The following is a 26,443-nucleotide window of genomic DNA, read 5'->3' as shown; positions in this document are numbered from 1 at the left end:
TAATGAAACTATCAGCAAGATAGCTTCATTATTCGAGACAGGAGCGTGATTAAAACAGACAGACGGACATCGATAAATTGACTTATGTAGTCGGAAATCGATATATCGATGTGTTACAAACTAAATGGCATATTTAATATACCTATAAAATCGAAATGCTAAACATCAAAGTTGATAAGATGGTAAATAGTTCGAATTGACATATTTCTAATAAAAATATTAAAACGCGTGAGGGGAAGTGAAAGTGAGAAGGCTTTTGATTTATTAGACCACGAGATTGGTATGAAGTACTAAGATCAACATACTACGTGAAATGATACCTAGTTTTGTGGCCTAATAACAAAAAATACTTCAAAACAAAATTTATCAAGATATATTACTTAAAAGAATTTTATCAAAAGATTCTTTCCGTTAGACTATGTTCATTTCTAAATGGATGCGTTGTAAAAGATTATTGCCGCACACTCAAGAAAATCTCACATAATGTACACTATACCAGCAAACAATTTGGAAGTTATTCTAAAGGCACAACTTTAAAAGCACATCCAAAAATGCTTCTTATTTTAACTACACACACGCAAAGAAAAAAAAACGTTTGGAAAACGTGTACCGAAAACGTTTTTCTTTTGTTAGAGTTTTTTGAATTCCTTCGAAAAGTTTAAACTTTTATCACCAAAAAAATTCGTTTGTTACAAAATTTTTATTTTTTCAATAAAAAAAGTTATTTTTGAAATAACAACACAGTCCATTTCGTTTATATCAAACACTGTTCTTTTGTGACTTTAGGTCTTTAATAAGACACATTTTACAGTTCAAAATTTAATATAGTACAATGTAATGTTGAACATTTTTTCGGAATCTTCCGAATATATCTGGAATATATGTAAAAAAAAACAAAAGCAAAAAAAAACTTTGGCCGAAGCAGGGATCGAACCCACGACCCTTGGCATGAGAGTCGGACGTAGCTACCACTGCTCCACGGTGCCAAACTAACTGTTTGTTTCTGTTAAATAAACTTTGTTTATTCGTTTCGTGGGCGCCGCAAGCTATGCTATATAAATATAACTTATATGGATATTTATCTATTGATGACCATAACAGGTACATAGCTCAGTGGTTAGTGTGTTGGCTTACAATGTGCATGGTCCGCGGTTCGATTCTCCGTCCAGGCGAAAGGTAAAAAAAATTTTAAAAATTTATAAAATCGTATAATTTCTTCTACATTGTTGGTATTACAGGAAAAGGTGTTAAGAACTAAAAATCCTCGTGGATGTGAGAAAGATGTGAGGGACAATGCAATTAGCAAGAAAATAATGTTTTTTTTTTTGAGCTAGTCTTTATGAAATTGTTTTTACATCCTGGAAAAGAATAAACGTTTATCACAAAAAGTATATACTTTTCTTCCAAATACACTGCCTTACAGCGAAAAGCAAATGGGAAACGAACTTTGTTTGTCTAAAATTTCGTTTGGGAGGAAAGAATTATTTTTGTGCGTGCAGGAAGTTCTTTTAATTTTCATATTTTTAATGTTTTTAATATTTTTCATGTGTAGCTTTTTCTTTCAAATAGGTTAAAAACAGAGTAAGAATTAATAAAATAGTAGTAATTACAAATAAAATAGTAGAAGAGTAAATTTTGTCGAAAAGAAATGCAAAATTAATATTTGAGGTCAAATGTTTCAGACAAGCTTTAGAATGCATTAAAAAACAAAATTGTAAAAATAATTTATTTGAGAAAATATCACAATATTTTTTAATTCACATCCAAAACACTGAATTCAGATCACACCTTAAGAAGTGTAGAAATTTCAGTGCAACTGGAATTGAAATGATGGACATCAATCCTATGACAATCTCATGTTAAATTCATCGCTTCTATGCCAATTTTGCACCGCTTCCAGATCCAAAAATAACGTTTTCACTACATATTCCGCGATCCAAATTACACCTTCTCCGAGTGTAATTTGGATCAAACTCGGCACACTGAGACATAATGTTAAATATACTCCCAATATTAAATGGGTATTCAGCACTAATTAACCCGCCGAACATACATATATAGGGGCTATATTTAAATCTGAACCGATTTTGACAAAATTTGGCACACTTTGGGAGCCACCGTGGTGCAATGGTTAGCATGCCCGCCTTGCATACACAAGGTCGTGGGTTCGATTCCTGCTTCGACCGAACACCAAAAAGTTTTTCAGCGGTGGATTATCCCACCTCAGTAATGCTGGTGACATTTCTGAGGGTTTCAAAGCTTCTCTAAGTGGTTTCACTGGAATGTGGAACGCCGTTCGGACTCGGCTATAAAAAGGAGGTCCCTTGTCATTGAGCTTAACATGGAATCGGGCAGCACTCAGTGATAAGATAAGAAGAAGTTCACCACTGTGGTATCACAATGGACTGAATAGTCTAGTGAGCCTGATACATCGCGCTGCTACATAACCTAACCTAACCTATCCTAACCTTTGCTAAAATATTAATTGCCAAGCAAAAAAAATTGAAGTTGTTCCACAAAAATTTCTTTTAAATCGCATCCCGGAATCCCCCATCAAGTTTTTTCCACTTCGGATGCAGTCCTTTTGGACAAATCCACAAACATTTCTTTTACAGTGCAACCCAGGATCTTCTATCAATTTTTTTTCACTTCCGATGCAGTCCTTTTAGAAAGTACGGAATTAGGCCATTTTAAGTGAAAATTTAAGTTATGGACAATTAACTTTCGCAAAAAAGAATAGAAAATCACTGAAAAAGTAAAAAATAATAAAAAAAATTGTCCCCACTGGGATTTGAATCTGTGCCGTTTGACTTTTTCACTTCTATGGAAGTTCTTTTGAGAAGGTTTTGCAAATTACGAAAATTGTTAATTTTTTGTTGATTTTTAATGGAAAGAATATATTTATACAAAAATATATGCCGAGAAAAAATAAAAACGATGTATTACATAATAAAATTATTTGTTTAGAAAAATATTTATTAAAAAAATTGCCGCTGGTGAGATTTGAACCAGCGTTCTTTATTTTTTCATTCATAATAATAAAGAACATCTCAGGAAGTAGTTAGAATGTCATGCCGTGTTGTCATATTAGGTTCATATCACAAACATTTGAATAGACGTTTTGATGCATCGAGTTCAATGGCGTTTGTGGCTGAGTGTGCTAAAGCGTTCTGTTATGGTGGCAACAGAACCAGGTTCAACCCCCGGTGGAAGCGAAGAAGTTTTTCAATTTGTAATAATTAGGTAATAAGATAATTAAAGTGTAACAAAACTACTGATAAAAATAAAAAGTGAAATTGGAAAAAAAATATTTTTGTTTTTTTAGTTATTTAAATTTCTTTATACAAATGAACTTCCAGGGCACAACTTCTAAAGCAATGCAAAGGATCCAAAAATGGAGTACTTCCGTCCTATGACAAGCCCATGTAAAATTCATTGGAGATGATCCAAGTTTGCACTACTTCCGGATCACAAATTGGGGATCCAAATTACTTTTTTGGATGCTCTTTTTTTGCTGGGTGTATTATCTATGCAAAACGGGCGAAAAATAATTTGGGAGGATTATCTAAATCTGAACCGATTTCGAATTTGGCACAAGTATGTGTTTTGAAACACTACGAGTATTCGCAGAAATTGGTTCAGATTTAGATTTAGATAAAGCTTCCATATATATCTTTCGCCCGTTTTACACTCATATGACCACTCCGATTTACACATATAACATATATATACACAGTGAAACCTCTGAAAGGTGGACACCAACGGTCGCCTAAATTATGCTAAATCAAATATGAAGCGATTTAACTGTTACTTGGACTATGTCCATTTTTTATTTGGAGTCGATTACCATTTCACATTATAATACCCTCTGGGCCTAGGTTATATATATATATATATATATATAGGTTATACAAAACAAATATCGTTAAAAAATGCTTATCAGTACACCTAGAATGTGACAATTACAATACGGTATTCAAATGCATCTTGAAAAATTCCATGCAGTCTATTATCTTTTCTAGCAGAATTATAAAATCCACAATATTTGTATATTTTATTGAAACTATTCTCGGAAATTAATAAAATGTCAACTAAGAATTTATAAAAAAAAATGTAATACTATATAGCATTAAAATATTTTAAATATTTGCAATCATTTTAATAATCAGTAGTTACAGTAAAATAAAAGAATAAAAGCTATTTCGCAGGAAGTGTCACCACCTTAGATTATTTTTATCTAGAAATATTTTTTGCGTATCAGTTTTAGACTTGTTTTACGTAAAGTTTAACCCATGCATTAAGACATTATTGTCTGTTTATAAAACTGTCGTTTGCTTCGGGACAAAGAAATTATCAAAAACTATCCATTGATATCTCCATAATCAGAGTCTCTTAATTCGCATATGTTTTTGTATTAGATACACTGAATGAATCGTTTTCTTTTCTAAGGAACGAAATTAAAAAAAAAGTACGGAAAGTCTAAACTTGGGCGCGGCCAACTATATAATACCCTGTACCTCTTTGTAAATCTACATTTTCGAAACCATCTCGAATCCTTCAAATTTGTTGGATGCTACATATAACGGTTTATGTTTCCATATATGTACATATCCATAAATCTGAACCGATTTGGACAAAGTTTTCTAGACTTAAAATTTAAACCGGCTAATGACCTGGTACGATGCACAATGTTAGTAAATAAATCGGATTAAACCTATGACCTCTATGGTCATATGAGCCCAGCAAAAAAAATTTGGAAGTTCTTCTAAACTCTCAAAAAAAGAGAACTCTCTATTTTACTAAAGCCAATTTTACTTTATTTTAGTTCATGGAATTACTATGTTTGGAGAAAGTTTCCTTTACTCTAATAATTTTTTGCTTACGTTAGTTAAATTAACTAAAACCGAGGAAAAGAACTATACACAAATGAAGCATAAAGATTAACTAAATTCGTGTCTTCTACAAAATAGTTCAGTATTTCTTTAAATTTGCAAATTTTACTACAAATGCTTTCATCATGAACTTCGTACGTCACTAAAGACATTCTTGCAATTTTGAATTTTTTCCTTGAAACTACAAATTTTTCTTTAACAAGTGAAAAAACTTAATTATGTCTAAAAAATTTTCTTGGATTTGTCGAAAAATATTTACTTATTTTAATGATATAGGCGTGATGTCAGCGTTTATAATACTGTTTAGTTAAAATTTTATAAAAATATTCAAAATTTTCTAAAATTAACCGAAATTTTTCTTCCTGGTGGGTTCACTGTTTTTTCAGTGAAGGCACGACTTTAAAAGCACTTCCAAAAGTGCCCTCACAAAGATGTTTTTTATTTTAACTTTAGGGGAAGTTCTTTTGATTAATTTTTTTAAAACTCGCTTTTTTCATATTTTTAATAAGACATTTTAAATTATTTTGCTTCAAATAGATTACAAAGAGAGTAAGAATTTATAAAATGGTACAAATTATTCAAATTTTGTCGAAAAAAATTCTAAATGTATTCTCGAAAAAATACAAAAAATATTGGAGGTCAAACGTTTTAGACAAGCGTTAGAATGTATTAAAAATCATTAAAAAATATAAAAAAATTATTTATTTGGCAAAATATCACAAAAATTCATAATTCACATTCAAAACTTTGAATTCGGATCACACCCTTAAGAAGTGATGCATTTCAACGGCTTTTGAAATGGTGGACGTCCGTCCTATGACAAGCCCATGTTAAATTCATCGCTTGTGCGCCAATTTTGCACCTCTTACGCATCCAAAAAGAACATTTTCACTACTTTTTTGGTGACGTTTTTTTGCTGAGAGTGTATATCTGGAAAAAGACATATATGAGAGCTATATCTACTCCTTGCATAAAATTTATAGCAAATTAGTTCTATCCTGCCCCAAAAAACATATTTGTGTTAAATTTGAGGTCGATTGGACTAAAACCGCGAACTAAAGGTTGATCACAAAAATGTGCTCACAGACAGACGGACGGAATGACCGACGTGGCTAGATCGTGTGTCTATCTCGTCTCCTTCTGGGTGTTTGGAGATTTTGTCTTTACAAGTTGGTATTGATTCCGAGCCAAAGCAGCGGGGAATTCAATTACGAATACTTTTAAGACACAATTCTCTTTTCAATTTGAGGTGTGCATAGTTGAGTCTAGGAAACAAATTTTCATTTATTCTATTTTTCAGCTTTTTTCTTCATGTGCTAGCAGATTCCTTTAAAAACGTGTTAAATTTCCAAATTCGGACTCGGCTTCAAGTAGAAATAATACTATGTTTCAAATAAAAATCGTTTTTAAAATAAAGTGCTGAAAGGCGTATCCTATTTTTTAACGCTTTTTTTGCTGTGTAGTCAATACAACAAAGTTCATTAATTTTGAAGAATTACACAGAAAAAAATATTTTTTGTATTCAATCACGAAATGATAGTATCAATCACCGAAGTCAATTAAAAAAATTAATTGATACATTAATTTTTGTGATTGTTTTTTGTGTCAATTAAACGTTTTGTTGAACCAATTAAATTTTTAATTGAATATTTTCAAAACATAAATTAAAATTTTAATTGGACAAATTTTGGTGATATTTTTTCTGTTTATAAAAGCCAGGTTAACCTTTGTCAAACAAAATTTACTTTCATGTGAGTCGAATTTTAAGTCGAATCACTTAAATATAAGGACAAAATGACTTTATTAAGCAAACTTCGCATTCGTATTTTAAGGACATGAAATCTTTGACCTCACGACAGTACTTTGTACGAAACAGGGTATAATGATTAGAGGCAATGATTGCAACGTTTGTCATAAATCGGTGTTTATACTTTATAACAAAGGCGAATTTAGTTTTTTTTCTAAAATTTCGTTCTGGAGGATTTTTATACCCTCCACCATAGGATGGGGGTATATTAACTTTGTCATTCCGTTTGTAACACATCGAAATATTGCTCTAAGACCCATAAAGTATATATATTCTGGGTCGTGCTGAAATTCTGAGTCGATCTGAGCATGTCCGTCCGTCCGTCTGTTGAAATCACGCTGACTTCCGAACGAAACAAGCTATCGACTTGAAACTTGGCACAAGTAGTTGTTATTGATGTAGGTCGGATGGTATTGCAAATGGGCCATATCGGTCCACTTTTACGTATAGCCCCCATAAAAACGGACCCCCAAATTTGGCTTGCGATTGCTCTAAGAGAAGCAAATTTCATCCGATCCGGCTGAAATTTGGTACATTGTGTTAGTATATGGTCTCTAACAACCACGCAAAAATTGGTCTACATCGGTCCACAATTACATATAGCCCCCATATAAACCGATCCCCCGATTTGACTTGCGGAGCCTCTAAGAGAAACAAATTTCATCCAATCCATCTGAAATTAGGTACGTTGTGTTAGTATATGGTCTCTAATAACCATGCAAAAATTGGTCCACATCGGTCCATAATTATATATAGCCCCCATATAAACCGATCACCAGATTTGACCTCCGGAGCCTCTTGGAAGACCAAAATTCATCTGATTCAGTTGAAATTTGGTACGTGGTGTTAATATATGGCTTCAAACACCCATGCAAAAATTGGTCGAAATCGGTCCATAATTATATATAGGCCCTATACAAACCGATCCCCAGATTTGACCTCCGGAGCCCATTGGAAGAGCAAAATTCATTCGATTCGGTTGAAATTTGGTACGTGATGTTAGTATATGGTGTCCAACAACCATGCAGGAATTGGTTCATATCAGTCCATAATTATATATAGCCCCCATTTAAACAAATCCCCAGACTTGACCTCTGGTGCCTTTTGGGGAAGCAAAATTCATTCGATCTGGTTGAAATTTGGTACGTGGTGGTAGTATTATTTAATAACCATGCCAAAAGTGGTCCATATCAGTCCATAATCATATATAGCCCCCATATAAACCGATCCCGAGATTTGGTTTTGGAGCCTCTTGGAGGAGCAAATTTCATCCGAGTTAGTTGAAATTTGGTACATTGTGCTAGTATTTGGCCGTTAACAACCATGTCTAACTAGGTCCATATCGGTCTATAGTTATATATAGCCCTCAGATAAATCGATCCCCAATCACACAAAAATTGGTCCATATCAAGTTCATAATTCTATATAGCCCCCATATAAGCGACCCCCATATTTGAATTCTGGCTCTCTACGTACCGTACAAAAGTCGATGTCGATTCGTAAGTATTTGTAGACCTACCTATACATAACTTTTTTTGTCTAATATATACCACGTATGGACTAACTCACAATTTAGAAAACGATGTTAAGAAGTTTTAAGATACCACAACCCAAATAATTCGATTGTGGATGACAGTCTTTTGTAGAAGTTTCTACGCAATCCATGGTGGAGGGTACATAAGATTCGGCCTGGCCGAACTTACGGCCGTATACACTTGTTTTTTTTTTTGGTTTAGTAAAGCATACAAAAATGAAAGAAAGTCTACGATGGTTTTCAAGTATTTACTACCAAAATTTTATGAGTTAACGAAAACGTCTTGGTGATTTGAAGTTTCGCGGGCAAGCATGGGATACAGTGGTATGATGTGTTGTAAGGTAGCAATAAGTTGCTAAAAAAAATATGTGTATCTGTGATCAACATCAATTTTCGGTGTTATGTCCAACGGCTAGCATTCTCACAATTTCACTGAATTTTTTCTTTATAATGGTTGAAAATTTCTCTTCAAGAGGATGCTGATGAGGAAAATGGAAGTTCCGTAATGACCATCCACCCAACCGTCTTGCAGTCTTAACTCTTGTAATTTAGTCCACATAGTAATGTACATATTTAAGAGAAAGGAAGCCTTAATAAAAAGATATAAACTGTTTAATGTTTACGATATTATCATCTACTTTTGCATACTTTGTTCCACTGTGCCTTCTAAATCACATCGCTGCAGTCAACAATAGCATTTCCAGCAATTGACAAGTGCAAATTATTCTCATGTCTAACACTTGAATGGAATGACAAGACATTAGCTCAATTGTCAAACTAATTTTCTTATCAATCTGCCTTTTAAATAAATAAAACATTACATGTAATTGAATAACAATTTTCAATCCCATTATAATATTATTTAATAATAAACAAATACAAATGAACTACGAATACCTTTGCCTATTGAGAGAAATTTGCACTATTTTATATAGCCCAATGTTATAATTCATATTGTTGAACTAGACGAACGCGGCCCGGAGTGCCGCGCATTCTTAAGACGTACATGCTGTTTTTTTTTGACATTGAGGGAGCTATCAACAACGTCAGCACCGACATCAAATCCTTAGGCCAGTTTGAGGTGACCGGATCTTTAAAAGAATTGATAGTAGAGGTGTGCACGTGATACGTAATTGTCGTGACTCACGAAAATTTTCGTGACTCACGGGTGAGTCGTGAGTCACAAACCAAATGTCATGCGTGAGCGTGAGTCATGAAAATAATTTCTTCGTGAGTGTGCGTGAATTTCGGAAAAATATGCTCACGAAAAAATCCCGCCCACGGACATAAAACGCTTACGTTGAATTCATTTACAATTTTAGTGACACCTGGGATGTTAAGAGTTTAATAACGCTCTGGACTTTAACCGTGCTCATGTTTCCAGACACATCTCCAAGGTAAAATTCTCAAAAAATAATTCGTGATTCACGACATTTTTCGTAAGTCACGATATTTTTCGTGAGTCACGATATTTTTGTGCGGGAGTACAAATTTTCTTTTCGTGAGTGTGCCTGAGTCCTACCAAACAATATCGTGCGTGAGTAAAATTTTACTCACGTGCACACCTCTATTTGATAGCCCATATTCTAAGGAATAGACGTCTAAGATGTGTATCGCATGATGTGATCATAGCGGCCAATGTAGAGTGAAGAACTCTACTATCGCAACTACTGTGGGTAACTACTAAACACGTCATACTAAGGATTCTAACTAAGGAGGGATATGAACCAGCGTTGCCAATTTGGCAGAGAAGAAACATGATTGTCACAATCATATTCGAAGAACAAAATAATATGATAAGAGCTCTTTTTGCGGCGACCATGTAACATTTTCACCTGCAACCATGTTTGCTCAGTGAACATGGTTCTAAGAAAAATAAAATTGTCCACATCTAAAATATTATTATATTGATAAAAATAATTTAGTTTGAATCAAAAGACAATGGTCACGATATAAAATGTTATGGTATTCCTCAAAAATGTTTTTCTTCCAGTTGTCAAGACCTTCATCATATTTTCGTATGAAAACATTCAATCAAACACGATTCATGAAATGTCACACCGAACTCCAGTTTTTAAATAGACAATATTTATCCCATTTGGCTGTAATTTAGTCAGTACCTAAAAAATGTGAACAAGATAATTTATATTGGACAAAATTATTATTATTATAAATTGCCGATGGGAGTTCTAGAGCAAATTTGAAAACATACTGAATTTTTCAAATTGTACCAAATAGGTCGTTGTAGTACAAGTGTACTTTTGGGAAGTGAGATGTACCAAATATAGTACAATTGTATCAACTTTTACATCCCTCAATACTACTGCATGACCGAGCACCTAGAATTGAGAGCACATCTGTGCCAAATGAGAAAAGCAGCGGATGGTATACCTCCGCCATTCTTTGGACAATTAAGTAATTAGGGGAAGATAATTAACCCCTAGCGTGTAAAATAAATGTTAATTCCAAAATATGGGCAATTACTCGTAGGGGAAAATAAGCGGTGATATGCCAGTTGCCCTGTCTAAAAATTCATATGCCAGTTATGAATATAAATGCTAAACACTTATCGGATAAAGTTCAGTGGCGAGTATATATTTGCAATTTATTATGTGTTTACCCATAATGATCAAATTAAGATACAAGGAAATGACCGTAAATGTCCAAATCTCAATTTCCCAAATTTTTTTATTTATTTATTTTTTTTATTTTTAATAAACATGACTTTATATTAACAAAATATATTATACAATTTTTATATTCGTTGAGTCTCCAATGCGCGATTTTCAAAACTGACCCATCGATGGAAATTTGTGAAAAACAATCCTTATCACCCCACTGATGCGATTTAATGAACATCTCGTGTGTCTATACATGTCGCATTTGCAAAAGTATATATGGTATGAATATTCTCGATGACAAGTTATTGTACCCATAAGATTAAAAGTTCTTAGCAACGCAACAGCACATGTAGTAAATATGGTGATGATGATAAAGCATAGATTCTGACGTGTAATTGTAACAAAGCGCAAATAAACAAGTCAATAATTATATATTAGGGTGGCACTTTCATCCAAATCACATTCTACAGTTTTATTTTCATTGTATTCACAAAATCCTAGTGTCATTATTTCCAAAAATACAGGAGGCTTAGGAGTAATGCCTTACCAACGACAAAGGGAGAGGACTAACTTTTCACAAAAATTGGGATTTTTTAGGTAAATTGAAATCGAAATTAAAAAATCTTATATTATATTGCATCTGAAATAAAAAAAAGTCCTTTTCCAGTTTTCCTAGATTAAATGGGCCAATGCATAGATTAACCATTTTCATCCAATATCGTCCACAATCCAAAGTAATCCAAACTATTTTTCTCTTTCAGGTCGTCGACCCTAATCCCGATCCAGAATGTACATTACTAACATACTTGCGTGATAAGTTACGATTATGTGGAACAAAATTGGGTTGCGGTGAAGGTGGATGCGGTGCATGTACCGTTATGATATCGCGCATGGACCGCCAAAGCAATACCGTTAAGCATTTGGCAGTAAATGCCTGTTTGACACCAGTTTGTGCTATGCATGGTCATGCTGTAACAACTGTAGAAGGTATTGGAAGTACTCGGACTCGCCTACATCCAGCTCAAGAACGATTGGCTAAGGCTCATGGTAGTCAATGTGGATTTTGTACACCTGGCATCGTAATGTCAATGTATACTCTACTCAGAAATTCGAATCAGCCATCGATGAGAGATTTGGAAGTCGCTTTCCAAGGAAATTTATGTCGTTGCACTGGTTATCGGCCCATTTTGGAAGGATACAAAACATTTACCAAAGAATTTGCCTGTGGAATGGGTGATAAGTGTTGTAAAGTGAATGGAACGAAATGCGGAGGAGGAGATCAAAATGGTACCGATGGCAATACCGATGATAAACTATTCGAGAAGAGTGAATTTGTTCCCTTGGATCCTAGCCAAGAACCCATATTCCCTCCAGAGCTACAACTGAACAAACATTGGGATACAGAATCTTTGGTCTTCAAAAGTGATCGTGTTACCTGGTATAGGCCATCGTCAATGAGTGAGTTGTTAAGACTGAAAGCTCAGTTCCCTCAAGCCAAGCTTGTGGTTGGCAACACTGAAGTTGGTGTGGAAGTAAAATTCAAACATTTCCTTTATCCCGTTCTAATCAATCCGACAAAGGTGGACCTTATGACTGAGATTGTGGAATCTCCGCAAAGTGTCTATTTTGGTGCTTCGCTGAGTCTGGTGGAGATCGAAAAGTACTTGAGAGAACGTATTGCTAAACTTCCCGAACATGAGGTTAGATTTTTCCAATGTGCTGTTGATATGTTGCACTATTTCGCTGGTAAACAAATCCGTAGTGTGGCCTCCTTGGGTGGCAACATCATGACCGGTAGTCCTATATCTGACATGAACCCGGTTTTAATGGCTGGCCTGGTGAAGTTGAAGGTAGCCAAGTGTGTGGGTGACAAAGTACAATATCGAGATGTGGTCATGGATCACAAATTCTTCACCGGATATCGTAAGAATATTTTGGAACCTCAGGAAGTTCTTATGGGTATTCATTTCCCCAAAACTCTACCCAATCAATATGTGGTAGCCTTCAAACAAGCCCGACGCCGCGATGATGATATAGCTATTGTCAATGCTGCTGTTAACGTCACCTTTGAAGGTAAAACGGATCGAGTACAAAAGGTTTGCATGGCCTTTGGAGGTATGGCCCCCACAACAGTGATTGCTGTGCGTTCCTGTGAAATGATGGTTGGCCAGAAATGGGATAGGATTTTAATGGAACGAGTCATAGAAAATCTCTGTGCCGAATTACCTTTGGCTGCCTCAGCCCCGGGCGGTATGATTGCCTACCGTCGTTCCTTGGTTGTTAGTCTGTTCTTTAAGGCATATCTAAAGATTTCGCAGCAGTTGATGAGAGATGGAGTATTGCCCAAGGATTTCCTATCCAATGATGAGTTAAGCGGTGGAGACGTCTTCCATACTCCGGTATTGAAGAGTTCACAATTGTTCGAGAAGGTTGTATCCACCCAATCTAAATGCGATCCCGTTGGTAGACCTCAAGTACATGCCTCCGCTTACAAACAGGTTACGGGAGAGGCCATCTATTGTGATGATATACCCCACACTGAGGGCGAATTATACATGGCCTTGGTATTGAGTACCAAAGCACATGCTAAGATTTTAAATATCGATCCCTCGGAAGCATTGTCCATGCCAGGAGTTCATGCCTTCTTCTCGAGCAAAGATATAACAGCCCATGAAAATGAAGTTGGTCCGGTATTCCACGATGAAGTTGTTTTTGCCACAGATAAAGTATACTGCCAAGGTCAAGTAATTGGTGCTATCATTGCTGATAATCAGACACTAGCCCAGAGAGCTTCGCGTAAAGTGAAGGTGGAATATGAAGATATAGCACCGGCTATCATCACCATCGAACAAGCTATTGAACACAAATCCTATTTCCCCGGATATCCTTGGAGTGCCCAAACAGGTGATGTAGAGAAGGCTTTCAAGGAAGCTGAGCATGTTTATGAAGGCACTTGCCGCATGGGTGGACAAGAGCATTTCTATTTGGAGACCCATGCCTCATTTGCGGTACCCAAAGATTCCGATGAAATCGAATTGTTCTCTTCCACGCAGCATCCGGCTGAAGTACAAAAACTCGTTGCGCATGTACTTTCAATGCCAGCCCATAAAGTTGTTTGCCGTGCTAAGCGTCTAGGAGGTGGTTTCGGTGGAAAGGAGTCCCGTTCCATTTCGGTAGCATTACCATTGGCCTTGGCTTGCTATCGTTTGAAACGACCCATCAGATGTATGTTGGATCGTGATGAGGATATGATGATCACGGGTACAAGACATCCTTTCCTATTTAAATACAAGATTGCCTTTACTTCCGAGGGCCGTATCAGCGGTTTGTATGTGGAATGTTATAACAATGCTGGCTGGTCCATGGATTTATCATTTTCCGTTATGGAACGGGCTGTCTACCATATTGAGAATTGCTACAAGATACCCAACATCAAGGCCATTGGATGGGTGTGCAAAACCAATTTACCCTCCAACACAGCCTTCCGTGGCTTTGGTGGGCCCCAAGGAATGTTCGTTGCGGAGCATGTAATACGTGATGTGGCCCGCATCCTGAAAAAGGATCTTCTGGATGTAATGAAGCTTAACTTCTATAAGCCAGGCGATAAGACTCACTACAATCAAACACTGGACACTTTCCCCATACAGAGATGTTTCGATGATTGCCTCAAACAGTCCCAGTACTACAAGAAGAAGCAAGAAATTCAGGAATTTAATCGCAATAATCGTTACCGCAAACGTGGTATAACTGTTGTGCCAACCAAATATGGCGTGGCCTTTGGAGTGAAGCATTTGAATCAAACCGGAGCCTTGATTCACATTTACACCGATGGCTCTGTTTTATTAGCCCATGGAGGTGTTGAAATCGGTCAAGGTCTACACACCAAAATGATTCAGTGTTGTGCTCGAGCCTTACAAATTCCCTTTGAATTAGTTCACATATCTGAAACAGCAACGGATAAGGTACCCAATACCTCACCCACAGCTGCCAGTATGACATCCGATCTTAATGGTATGGCCATTTTGAATGCTTGTGAAAAGCTCAATAAACGTCTGGAGCCCATAAAGAAAGCCAATCCCAAGGGTACTTGGCAAGAATGGATCCAACAAGCCTATTTGAGCAGTATAAGTCTATCGGCCACAGGCTACTACAATCTGGACACTGTCGATTATCATCCCATCAATAATCCTAACTCACAACTGTACAGTTACTTCACCAATGGTGTAGGTATTACTGTGGTCGAAATTGACTGCCTAACTGGTGATCATCAAGTCATTAGCACCGATATTGTTATGGATATTGGTTCGAGTTTGAATCCAGCCATTGATATTGGCCAAATTGAGGGTGCTTACATGCAGGGTTATGGCTTATTTACATTGGAAGAAATGATTTATTCACCTCAAGGTACTATATACTCCCGCGGTCCGGGTATGTATAAAATTCCTGGATTTGCTGATATTCCCGGAGAGTTCAATGTAACCCTGTTGACCGGAGCTCCAAATCCCAGAGCTGTATATTCATCAAAGGTAAGGAAATTACATAGAAAAATGTAGTAAACTCAGAGAAAAGATGAAAATGTACATGATCAAATTGTTTTTAGAATATGATCATGACCATCATTTATTATTTTTGATTGTCTACATTTTTGTTTTCTATCTGTTTAGAAAACTGTTTTACTAACACTCCATCTTATTTTTCTTCTAAAGGCCGTTGGAGAACCACCTTTATTTATTGGTAGCGCTGCTTACTTCGCCATTATGGAAGCCATTGGAGATGCACGTGAAGCAAATGGTTTCAGCAGAGAATTTAATTTGGAATCCCCCGCCACTGCTGCTCGCATTCGTATGGCTTGTCAAGATAATCTAACTAAATTGGTATATTTTATATTTGGAATATTTTTTATGACAATTCTACTTCAAAATTTGACTTTCTTCTTTTTTTCTAGATTGACGTTGCAGCTCCTGGTACATATACTCCTTGGAATGTCGTACCCTAGATGGATGACCATAAAATACATACAATGTTCCTTAAATTGCAACAAACTAATTTTAACACTATATGACCTTGGTCCAACAGCATTTATTATTAGTTATTCCATATATAAATATCTTTGTATAAATTTTATATATATTAAGAAAAATCTATTAAAATTTAATAGTAATAAATAATAAAAAGGATAAAAATAAAATAAATATAATAATTCTGTAGTGAATTATTGTTGTTGCTTAACCCTTTGACTACCGATGTTCACTATAGATGATATTTGAAAACGACACCAAATTCTAATTCCCAACTTCTCCCACTCTCACCGAACTCTAATTGCCCACTTAGTTTCGATTTATTTCTTGATGGCATATTAAATTAAAGGCTGTAATCTAAATACGCTCTAAAAATTGTCCATATTGGTGGGTACTAAATTGTATTTTTATAAACTTTTTTAACAATCAATGAAAATTACGCAATTCTCTCGTAAATTGAAATTTACTATACAGATTTTTTTTATTTTTTATCATACTTCGACAGATATTATAGGTTAAATTGTGTTTATTTTCATAAGTCCATTTTATCACAATTTAATAGTCAAGTTTTCAGAACAAACCCTATATGAGTTTTTTAACTAATTGAGGTAGGTCCTCAAAATTACAATTTGTTGTTTACATGCTGTTAGTGCAAGTAAAAACAGAATAAAAAATTATAGTCTAACATTAGGTTTTATTCGGTAGTAAAGAAGTTGATGTAACGGTTGTCACTCGAGCATAAGCGTAGCTAGACAATTTTCCTAGGGGGTGGGGGGGCCTATAGCCCCCCTAGCTAAAATTTTATAGACTGAACTTATAGGTTCAACTAATGTTTTATTTCATAAAATTTAATAAAAAATAGACATCAAAATAACTCGACAATAAATTTTAATAAAGCAACTAAAAGTACCCTACGGGAAATTGGTGCAAGTTGCCACTGACGGGCCTATCACAGAACTGGTACCTGTGCTCCAGTTAGTTGCAATTTTCACATTTAGTGAAATAAAATTATCAGAATAACCTTTTGTTCGACATATTTCAAAAGTTTTTTTTTTTTTAATTTCGGGTTCGATTATGAGCCCAAATTGAGAGAGATTTCTAAGAGTTTGTCCGAGACTGGTTCCTGAGGACCTGTTTATGGGTTGCTCCTGCTAAATTGTCCCAGGACGTGTCCTTTGGGATGAGTCCAAGACGCGTCCTAAAATGTAAGTTTACTCCGTCAATGACAAACCCATGTTAAAGTGGGCGGTCCCTTCCACACGTTTTGATCAGAACTGGGACTGGTCCATACACACCAGGGACTAGTCCTGTACCAGTTCTGTGGTTGATCCATTTCCCGTAGGGTAGTTCCACACTTTTCCATGCAAAAAACTGGGAGTTGTTCTAAAGGCACAACTTTAAAAGCACTTCCAAAAATTTTAACTACACAGGAAGTTTTTTTTACTTCATTTTTTTATATTTTAATGCATAATTTTTTGTTTTCTTTTTTCAAATAGGTAAAAATTATTCAAATTTTGCCACAAAAATGCTAAATCCATTATAGAAAAATCGATAATATTTGAAAATATTCGAGGGAAAACGTTTCAAACAAGCGTTAGAATGCATAAAAATCATTAAAAACAAGTATAAAAAGTATTTATTTGGGAAAATATCTCAAAATGTTTAATTCACATTCAAAACACTGAATTCGGATCACACCTTAAGAAGTGATGCAAATTCATTGCAACGTGAAGTGATGCAAATTCATTGCTGTTGAAACGGTGGACATTCGTTCTATGACAAATTCATATTACATTCATCGCTTCTCCGCCAATTTTGTACCACTTCCAGACCCAAAAAGAACATTTTCACTTCTTTTTTGGCGACGCTTTTTTGCAGCATTATTAAGATATTAATTTATGAAAGAATAGTTTTAATATCAATTACTATTTTTTATTCAACTAAATCATAAGTTCAACCACAGCTTTATTTCATAAATATCAGACTTCTACCACAACCCAAATAATTCGATTGTGCATGAAAGTCTTTACTGGAACTTTGTGCGTTGTACGAGTATATACTTGTTTAATTTTTATAAAAATGTAAAATCGTAAATAGGTTTTCAAATTCTGGGGGGGGCTAAAATTTTTCTGGGGGGGGGGGTCTAATCCCCCTCCCCAGAGGCCTTCCTACGCTTATGCACTCGAGGCAAAAATAATCTACCAAAATGGGGAGAAAAACAAATTTGTCAATATTTTATTTCTATTTCAATAAAAATCCCCAAAAGTGGAATAAAAGAGTAAAAAGAGTTTTCTTAATTCCAAAAAAACTTAAAACCTAAGATGTAAATTCTTAAAATAAGTCTTAGCTTATACTTAAAAAACAGTGAACCCACCAGAAAGAAAACTTTTGGCTAATGTTTTTTGAACATTTTTAGAAAATTTTAACTAAACAATATTACAAACGCTGACATCACGTATATCACAAAAATAAGTAAATATTTTCGACAAATTTAAGAAAAATTATTAGACATAATTAATTTTTTCACTTGTTCAATAAAATTTTGTAGTTTGAAGGAAAAAAATTGAAGTTCAAAAATGCAAGAATGTAAAAAACGAATTTCATGGTGGATACATTTTTGGTAAAATTTACAAATTTAAAGAAATAATTAACAATTTTTTAAGAAATACGAATTTAGTAAATCATTATGCTTAATTTGGGTATTCCCGTTTTGTAGTTCATTTAACTGAAGTACGTAAAAAACAAGTATATACAGCAGTAAGTTCGGCTGGGCCGAATCTTAAATACCCACCACCATGAACCAAATATTAGGGTTTCCTTTGAAATTTCAGGAGGGCTTGAGGACTTGAGGACACTTCCCGAAGATAAATTTAAAGATTTCACCTATGAGGACTATATCAGATTCTGGATTTATAAGAAATATTTTTGTTTGAGTTTTAGAGGAATAATTAACATCTCTTGTAAGTGTGCAAGAAAATTATAAAATAACGTCTTGATTTGAAATCTTAAATCTGTAGATTTTCACCCGAGAAGTAAAATCTGGAAATTTTACATTGAGTTTCAAGCAATTTTCATGATCAGTGCGCCTTCTATACCCTCAAGAAGTGAAGTCGGTCTATATGGAGGCATTACCAAAAGGACCGATAAAAACGTAATCCGATACACGTTTTTGTGCGCCTAAAATACGAGAATATTTACAATTTCAGGCAAATCGGATAAAAACTACGGTTTCTAGAATCCCAAGGAGTTAAATCGGGAGATCGTTCTTATGGGGGCTATACTAAAATATGGACCGATACTCACCGTTTTCGGCACACCTCTTTATGGTCCTAAAATAGCTATAAATTTACAATTTCAGACAAATTGTATATAAACTACGGATTCTAAAAACCCAAGATGTAAAATTTGGAGATCGGTCTATATGGGGGCTATACCAAAACATGGAACGATACGGACCATTTTCGGCACACCTTTTGATGGTCCTCAAGTACCTCTAGATTTTCAATTTCAGGCAAATTGGATAAAAACTACGGTTTCTATAAGCCCAAGAACCCAAATCGGGAGGTCGATTTATATGGGGACTATATCAAAACCTGGACCGATATAGCCCATCTTCGAACTTGACCTGCCTGCAGACAAAAGACGAGTTTGTGCAAAATTTCAGCACGATTGCTTCATTATTGAAGACTGTAGAGTGATTACAACAGACAGACAGACAGACGGACATCGTTATATCGTCTTAGAATTTCTCCCTTATCAAGAATATATATACTTTATATAGTCGAAAATCGATATTTCGATGTGTTACAAACGGAATGACAAACTTATTATTCCCCCGTCACCATTCTATCGTGGTGGGTATAATTATTAGAGTAAATGAAACGTTCTCCAAACATAATAATTTCATGAACTAAAATAAAGTTAAATTGTCTTTAGTGAAATAGAGAGTTCACTTTTTTTTGAGTGTATATCTGAAGCGTTTTTATCTTAATTCTAAAGATTTAATATATCAGTTGATTTATGACCTGCTCCACATTTTTTAATCATTCCTCATATACTCAGAAAAAAGTAACCCCTTCTTTAAGTTAAAATGAACCAATTTTGAAGAAAATTGAGCTTCGTATAGACATTTTTATTTGTTTGAACGATGTGATTTTCGTAGAAATTAGGAAAAATACATTCTATATTTTAGTTAACGTTTACTTATATTTGTGTACCACTATACTACAGAATAAAAAAATTTAACTGAATTGAATTCATATATGGAATAATTTTAGTAAAATTTTTTCATTCATTTGGACAAATCTTACAGCTTATTTACGTTTTTAAATACAATTTTTTTCATTTATACAGGTGCATTTTTTCTTCAATAAAAGACGGTTTTATTAATATATTACATATATTTATTAAGAATCAATAGCATCGACTGGACTTGAAATATTAGTTTATTATACCACTATTCCCAATTTCCATGCACTGAAAAAAAGCATGCCCGTTTCCAAAGATTATGTTTTTACTTTAAAAATGTTGGTATTGTTTCCGAGCCAAAGAAGCGGAGAATACAAGTAAGGACACTTTTAAGACACAATTCTCTTTTAAATTTGGGGTTTGTGTACTTGCCTCTAGGAAGCAATTTTAAATTGTTTCTCTTTTTCAGCTTTTTTCTACATATGCTATCAAAGTCCTTTAAAAACGAGTTAACAACAACTTTATTTTCCAAATTAAGACTCGACTTCCAGTAAAAATTATTTTATAAAGTGTTGAAAAGCATGTCCTATATTTGAACGTTTTTTTGCTTTGTAGTCAAGATGCAAACAGACAACAAATTTAAAGACAATTTCATTAAATTTAAATAATTTTTATGAATTTTTAAAGTCAAGTTGACCTTAACCCAAACATTTTTTCTTTCATGTTATAATACCCATTTTTAAGTGAAATCACTTAATTATAAGGACAATACGACTTCATTGAAAAGTTTATCGACTTTTGGACAAGGAAAAAACTTTATATTATAGAAATGTGTCTTCTATGCTAAGCAACATTTGCATTCGTATTTTAAAGATATGAAATCTTTGACCTCACGATAATATTTTTTTTTCGTATTTTTGCAACTATTCCCTCCAGCTTTAATAACGATTTTGTCCTCCTTTTACAATTTCAATACCTACAAATATAAAAAAATCATAAACCAATTTTTTTGAAGATTCCAAAATGAAGTCGAATGAAAGGGTTGTTATTCTGTTGGTGCTTTTTTCTTTATCCACCATCATGCATTGATAGACTTATTGTTTGTTATTTAGGATCAATAATTAAAAAAACGAGAATTTTAGTCACTAATTTAAAACAAATATTTTATATATTTTATTTGTTATTTATTATATTATTTTATTAAATTAATTTTTAACAATCTATCCGTATATCATAACAACACGATTCCTACTGAAAAAAACAAACACACGCGCAAACATATCGATTACATCGATTACAGGCAGATAAAGGAAATATAGGAAAATTTCCTATATTCCAACAAGTGTGTTTCCTTGGGTTTTGAAAAGATTGAATACTTCTTAGTACGAGTGAACTAAAATATTTTTCTATGATAAGTCTTATTCGTATGTATGATAAGTTTTTATAATAAAGGAAGTCAGATTTATCATTTTAAAAGAAATTTTACTAAATTTGAGGAAACTCTATTTTGGTTCGGGTTTTATTCATTTTTATGAATGCTTTGTAAATATTTTTTTTGTTTCGTTGTAAAATCGTATACCCCGCAAAGAAATCAGTATTAGTAAAATGTTATGCCTTATGAACTATTCAGTTTAGGATTTTTTCGAAACAAGTAAATTTTATTACTTCACACAAAAATGTAACTAAATGGAAATAAAATGGCTAAACTAAATTTATGCACATTTTTTCCTTTAGTTGCACTTTTTTCTGAGTGTATATTTTAGATTTAGAAATTCACTTTGTTCAACCCTTTGACGACAAATGGGACATACTCGTATATGTCCCATTTCGTATTTCCCTTGTAAAATCTATATTTATCAAACGATTTATGCGGAAAGCATTGAGTTTTTGTTTTTATTTGAAGAAAAGTGCAGCAGAGTCGAATTGCATGCTTGTCGAGGCATGGTAAAAGATGGTTTCAACGGTTCAGAAATCACGATTTTGATACGAGAAATGAAGAACGTGGAAGACCACCAAAAAAGTATGGAAAATGTTTTATTAAAACAAGTATATAATGCCGTAAGTTCGGCCAGGCCGAATCTTATGTACCCTCCACCATGGATTGCGTAGAAACTTCTGCGAAAGACTGTCATCCACAATCGAATTACTTGCGTTGTGGTAATATTTACCGATGGCAATGTATCTCAAAACTTCTTAACATCGTTTTCTAAATTGTGAGTTAGTTCATACGTGGTATATATTAGACAAAAAAGTTTTGGACTTTCGCACGGTATGTGGAGAGCTAGAATTGAAATATGGGGGTCGCTTATATGGGGGCTACAATTATGAACTTGATATGGACCAAATTTTGTGGGATTGGGGATCGATTTATCTGAAGGCTATATATAACTATAGACCGATATGGACCCAGTTAGGCATGGTTGTTAACGGCCTTATACTAGCACAATGCACCAAATTTCAACTGACTCGGATGAAATTTGCTCGTCCAAGACGCTCCAAAACCAAGTCTCGGGATCGGTTTATATGGGGGATTATGGACTGATACGGACCACTTTCGGCATGGTTGTTAAATATCATATACTAACACCACGTACCAAATTTCAACCAGATCGGATGAATTTTGCTTCTCCAAGAGGCTCCAAAACCAAATCTCGGGTTTATATGGGGCTATATATAATTATGGACTGATATGAACCAATTCCTGCACGGTTGTTGGATACCATATACTAACATCAAGTACCAAATTTCAACCGAATCGGATGAATTTTGCTCTTCCAAGGGGCTCCTGAGGTCAAATCTGGGGATCGGTTTATATGGGGGCTATATATAATTATAGACCGATGTGGACCAATTTTTGCATGATTGTTAGAGATCATATGCTAATACCATGTACCAAATTTCATCCGGATCGGATGAAATTTGCTTCTCTTAGAGGATTCGCAAGCCAAATCTGGGGGTACGTTTATATGGGGGCTATATGTAAAAGTGGACCGATATGACCCATTTGCAATACCATCCGACCTACATCAATAACAACTACTAGTGCCAAGTTTCAAGTCGATAGCTTGTTTCGTTCGGAAGTTAGCGTGATTTCAACGGACGGACGGACGAACATGCTCAGATCGACTCAGAATTTCACCACGACCCAGAATATATATACTTTATGGGATCTTAGAGCAATATTTCGATGTGTTACAAACGGAATGACAAAGTTAATATACCCCCATCCTATGGTGGAGGGTATAAAAAACGGATATTTCATACCGGTACTGGTATGTTGAATTACACTAGTGCCACTCGGCCACACAAGAACGCATTTTTGTGCGAATGAGTGGCTCATGTTTGTATGATTTGGCATCGGATTTATTCACTCAATTGCTTATAACTTTGTAATTTTTTGCTCGATTTTCTTCTAACATGAAGAGAAACAATTTTTTCCTTCAATGGTTTATACTTTTCCGGCGGCAAAGAGTCATTGTAAAACATGCATTTTTGAAAATTCGCCCTATTTTCATCGATTTATTTTGAACCACTTAACTTATCACAGATCTAATTATACACGTTTGTTCGTTTTCTCAATACCTTGCATTCAAGTACCAACAACGATATAATCGGACATTTCTAGCTCGAGATATGATTTGTTTAATAAAAAAAAGACGAAAAACTACAAATAACGGATCTCATAAACTGTTCCATAAAAAAAGATTTAGCTTACATTTTCGAATTCAGCAGATAGAAATACATAACAAAAGTCACCTCTCATCAAATGTACATGAAAAAAATTTTATTTTGTAAACTAGTGTTATTGGCAACACTGCTTACATTCCTGTTATTGTTTCGTTTAAGAGAGCAAACGTAAAAAAACAAATACAACTTACATGAAGTGATGATCCATCGATGTCCAAAGGCCTTTGTCAACGATTACGATGTAATGCAGATGACGATGTAATGTCTAACTATCACACACTCAATTATTTACCGATAACACTTACAATGGAAGGAAATGTAATTTATGGGAAACTTAATATAAATTTAGATAATTTAGCTTAATATGCAATCACCATATTCTTGTTTGTTTTACTCTATAAAATGTTACATGACGTACTTTGATTAAATAAAAGAAAACACTAGCACGTTTGGTACGAAAATAGAAGTTGCGTGAAGCAATGGTTTATAGAAACTAGAAATTGGCATAATGACATTACGTTGTGATACTCTCATTTGGAGAGAATACCGGTTTTACAATACCAAATATGCTAGTGAGAAGAAGAGAATACTCTTTGAACGAAAGAGAATGAAGAATGTAAAAATGGACTAAATTCAGATGGATGAAATTGGTATAAGATCATGTTATGAACTACTGTACACTAATGGTTTTTCATTGAATTGGAAAGGTTGTCTAGAAATGTATTTCTCTGATATGAATCTTTTTCCTTATCCAAAAGTCGATAAAGTTTTCAATAAAATCCCTTTGTCCTTATAGTTAAGCGTTTCGACTTAAAAGTAGGTATCTTTATATGAAAACAAAAATTTTGTTTGAGTAAAGGCAAATTGGCTTTAATAATTCAGAAAAATTCTTCAAAATTAATGACATCCTCTTTAAATTGGTTGTCTTTTTGTATCTTGTCTTCTAAGCAAAACAAAACGTTCAAAAATGTACTCAAAATAAAGTGACCCCTTGTTATACCATCCACCATAGGATGGGAGGTATATTAACTTTGTCATTCCGTTTGTAACACATCGAAATATTGGTCTAAGACCCCATAAATTATATATATTCTGGGTCGTGGTGAAATTTTGTGTCGATCTAGCTATGTCCGTCCGTTTGTCCGTTCGTCTGTGAATATCACGCTAACTTCCGAACGAAACAAGCTATCGACTTGAAGCTTGGCACAAGTAGTTGTTATTGATGTAGGTCAGATGGTATTGAAAACTGGGCCATATCGGACCACGTTTAAGTGTAGCCCCCATATAAACCGATCCCTAGATTTGGCTTGCGGATCCTCTAGGAGGAGCAAATTTAATTCGATCCGTTTGAAATTTGGTATGTGGTGTTGTTATATAGTCCCTAACATTCATGCTCAAATTAGTCCATATAGGTCCATTTATATATATAAATATATATATACCCCATATAAACCGATCCCCAGATTTGGCTTTCGAGGACTCTTCAAGGAGTAAATTTCATCCTATTCAGTTGAAATTTTCTATGTTATATAAGTATATGGCTACTAACAACCATGCACAAATTTATTCATATCGGTCCATAATTATATATATAGCCCCAATATAAGCCGATCCCCAGAATTGACCTTAGGAGCTTCTTGGAAGAGCAAATTTCTTCGAGGATCACATTTCATCCGATTCGGCTGAAATTTGGAACATTTTGTTAGTATGTGATCGCTAATAACCACGCCATAAGTGGTCCACACTTAAACCGATCCCCACATTTTACTTCTTCTAGGATAAGCAAATTTCTTTTGATCTTGCTAAAATTTCGTACTAATCACACAAAATTTTGAATATATACTCGTAGGTTCATAATTGTATATAGCCCCCATATAAACCGACCGCCATATTTCAATGCTACACTGGTAGAAAAATGCTTCATACTATTAACGAACGGGCTTCGTTGATTATTTTTCGTTAATCTAACGAAATTTTTCGTTATAAGAACGAAAGCTATCGTTAATACAATGAAATCAATCGTAAAACGAAAAGTTTGTGTTTTCCTTATATTAATGAAATACGTTTCGTTAATATTACGAATATAAACTTTGTATATTTTCGAGAATTAGAATAAAAATTTTTGCAAAGATGGAATTATTATAATCATTTGCACTTAGAGAGAAACTTTTAGAAAGTTTTAGCCCTTAAAACACAGTCCTTTTATATACTTCCAAACTGGAATTGAAAATTTAAATTATAAAACGAATGTGATCGTTAATATAACGATATGGATCGTTAAAAAATAAATTTAAAATTGGTATCTTTCGTCATATTAATGAAATATGTTCGTTAATAGTACGAATGGAACTTTGAGTATTTCTGTCTCTCTATACTCTCTATAATACGTCTCTCTAATACGTCTGTGGCGTCTATGGAATGTGTACATACGAATGTATACATGACAATAAGCACATGTTTCCGTGTGCATCTTGAAACGGTAAAAAGTTCAACTGAAAATCTGATGGGCAAACATTCATTTGGTCGTTTTATTATACAACATGTACGTTCTTGTCGTTGAAGAGTACACAGGCTCATTAGAGTTTCGTTGTGAATTATAAACATAGATCGTGGGTGAGTTATTTTTTTATATTCGCAAGAAATTTGGTGTACTTTCAGATGAAAACGTGTAACAATTACCGGAATTAACCTTAGTG

At 34.3% G+C, this 26,443-nt stretch overlaps 1 protein-coding gene across 1 annotated transcript in view; it reads left to right on the top strand.

The window, feature by feature from the left end:
- LOC142221902 (xanthine dehydrogenase-like) overlaps positions 1-16,054 on the top strand; it is a 30,655-nt gene extending 14,601 nt beyond the window's left edge. The window contains exons 2-4 of the mRNA XM_075291764.1: positions 11,616-15,380; positions 15,561-15,728; positions 15,800-16,054. Coding sequence (XP_075147879.1) covers positions 11,616-15,380; positions 15,561-15,728; positions 15,800-15,850 — 3,984 coding nt within the window. The 3' untranslated portion in view covers positions 15,851-16,054. The remainder of the gene's footprint in view (positions 1-11,615; positions 15,381-15,560; positions 15,729-15,799) is intronic.
- The last annotated feature ends 10,389 nt before the right edge of the window (positions 16,055-26,443 follow it).

The sequence above is a fragment of the Haematobia irritans genome, chromosome 1 (assembly GCF_050003625.1).
Source record: "Haematobia irritans isolate KBUSLIRL chromosome 1, ASM5000362v1, whole genome shotgun sequence".
Lineage (NCBI taxonomy): Eukaryota > Metazoa > Arthropoda > Insecta > Diptera > Muscidae > Haematobia > Haematobia irritans.
Note: the sequence above shows the minus strand (reverse complement) of the source record. Positions and strands in the feature narration are given on the sequence as shown.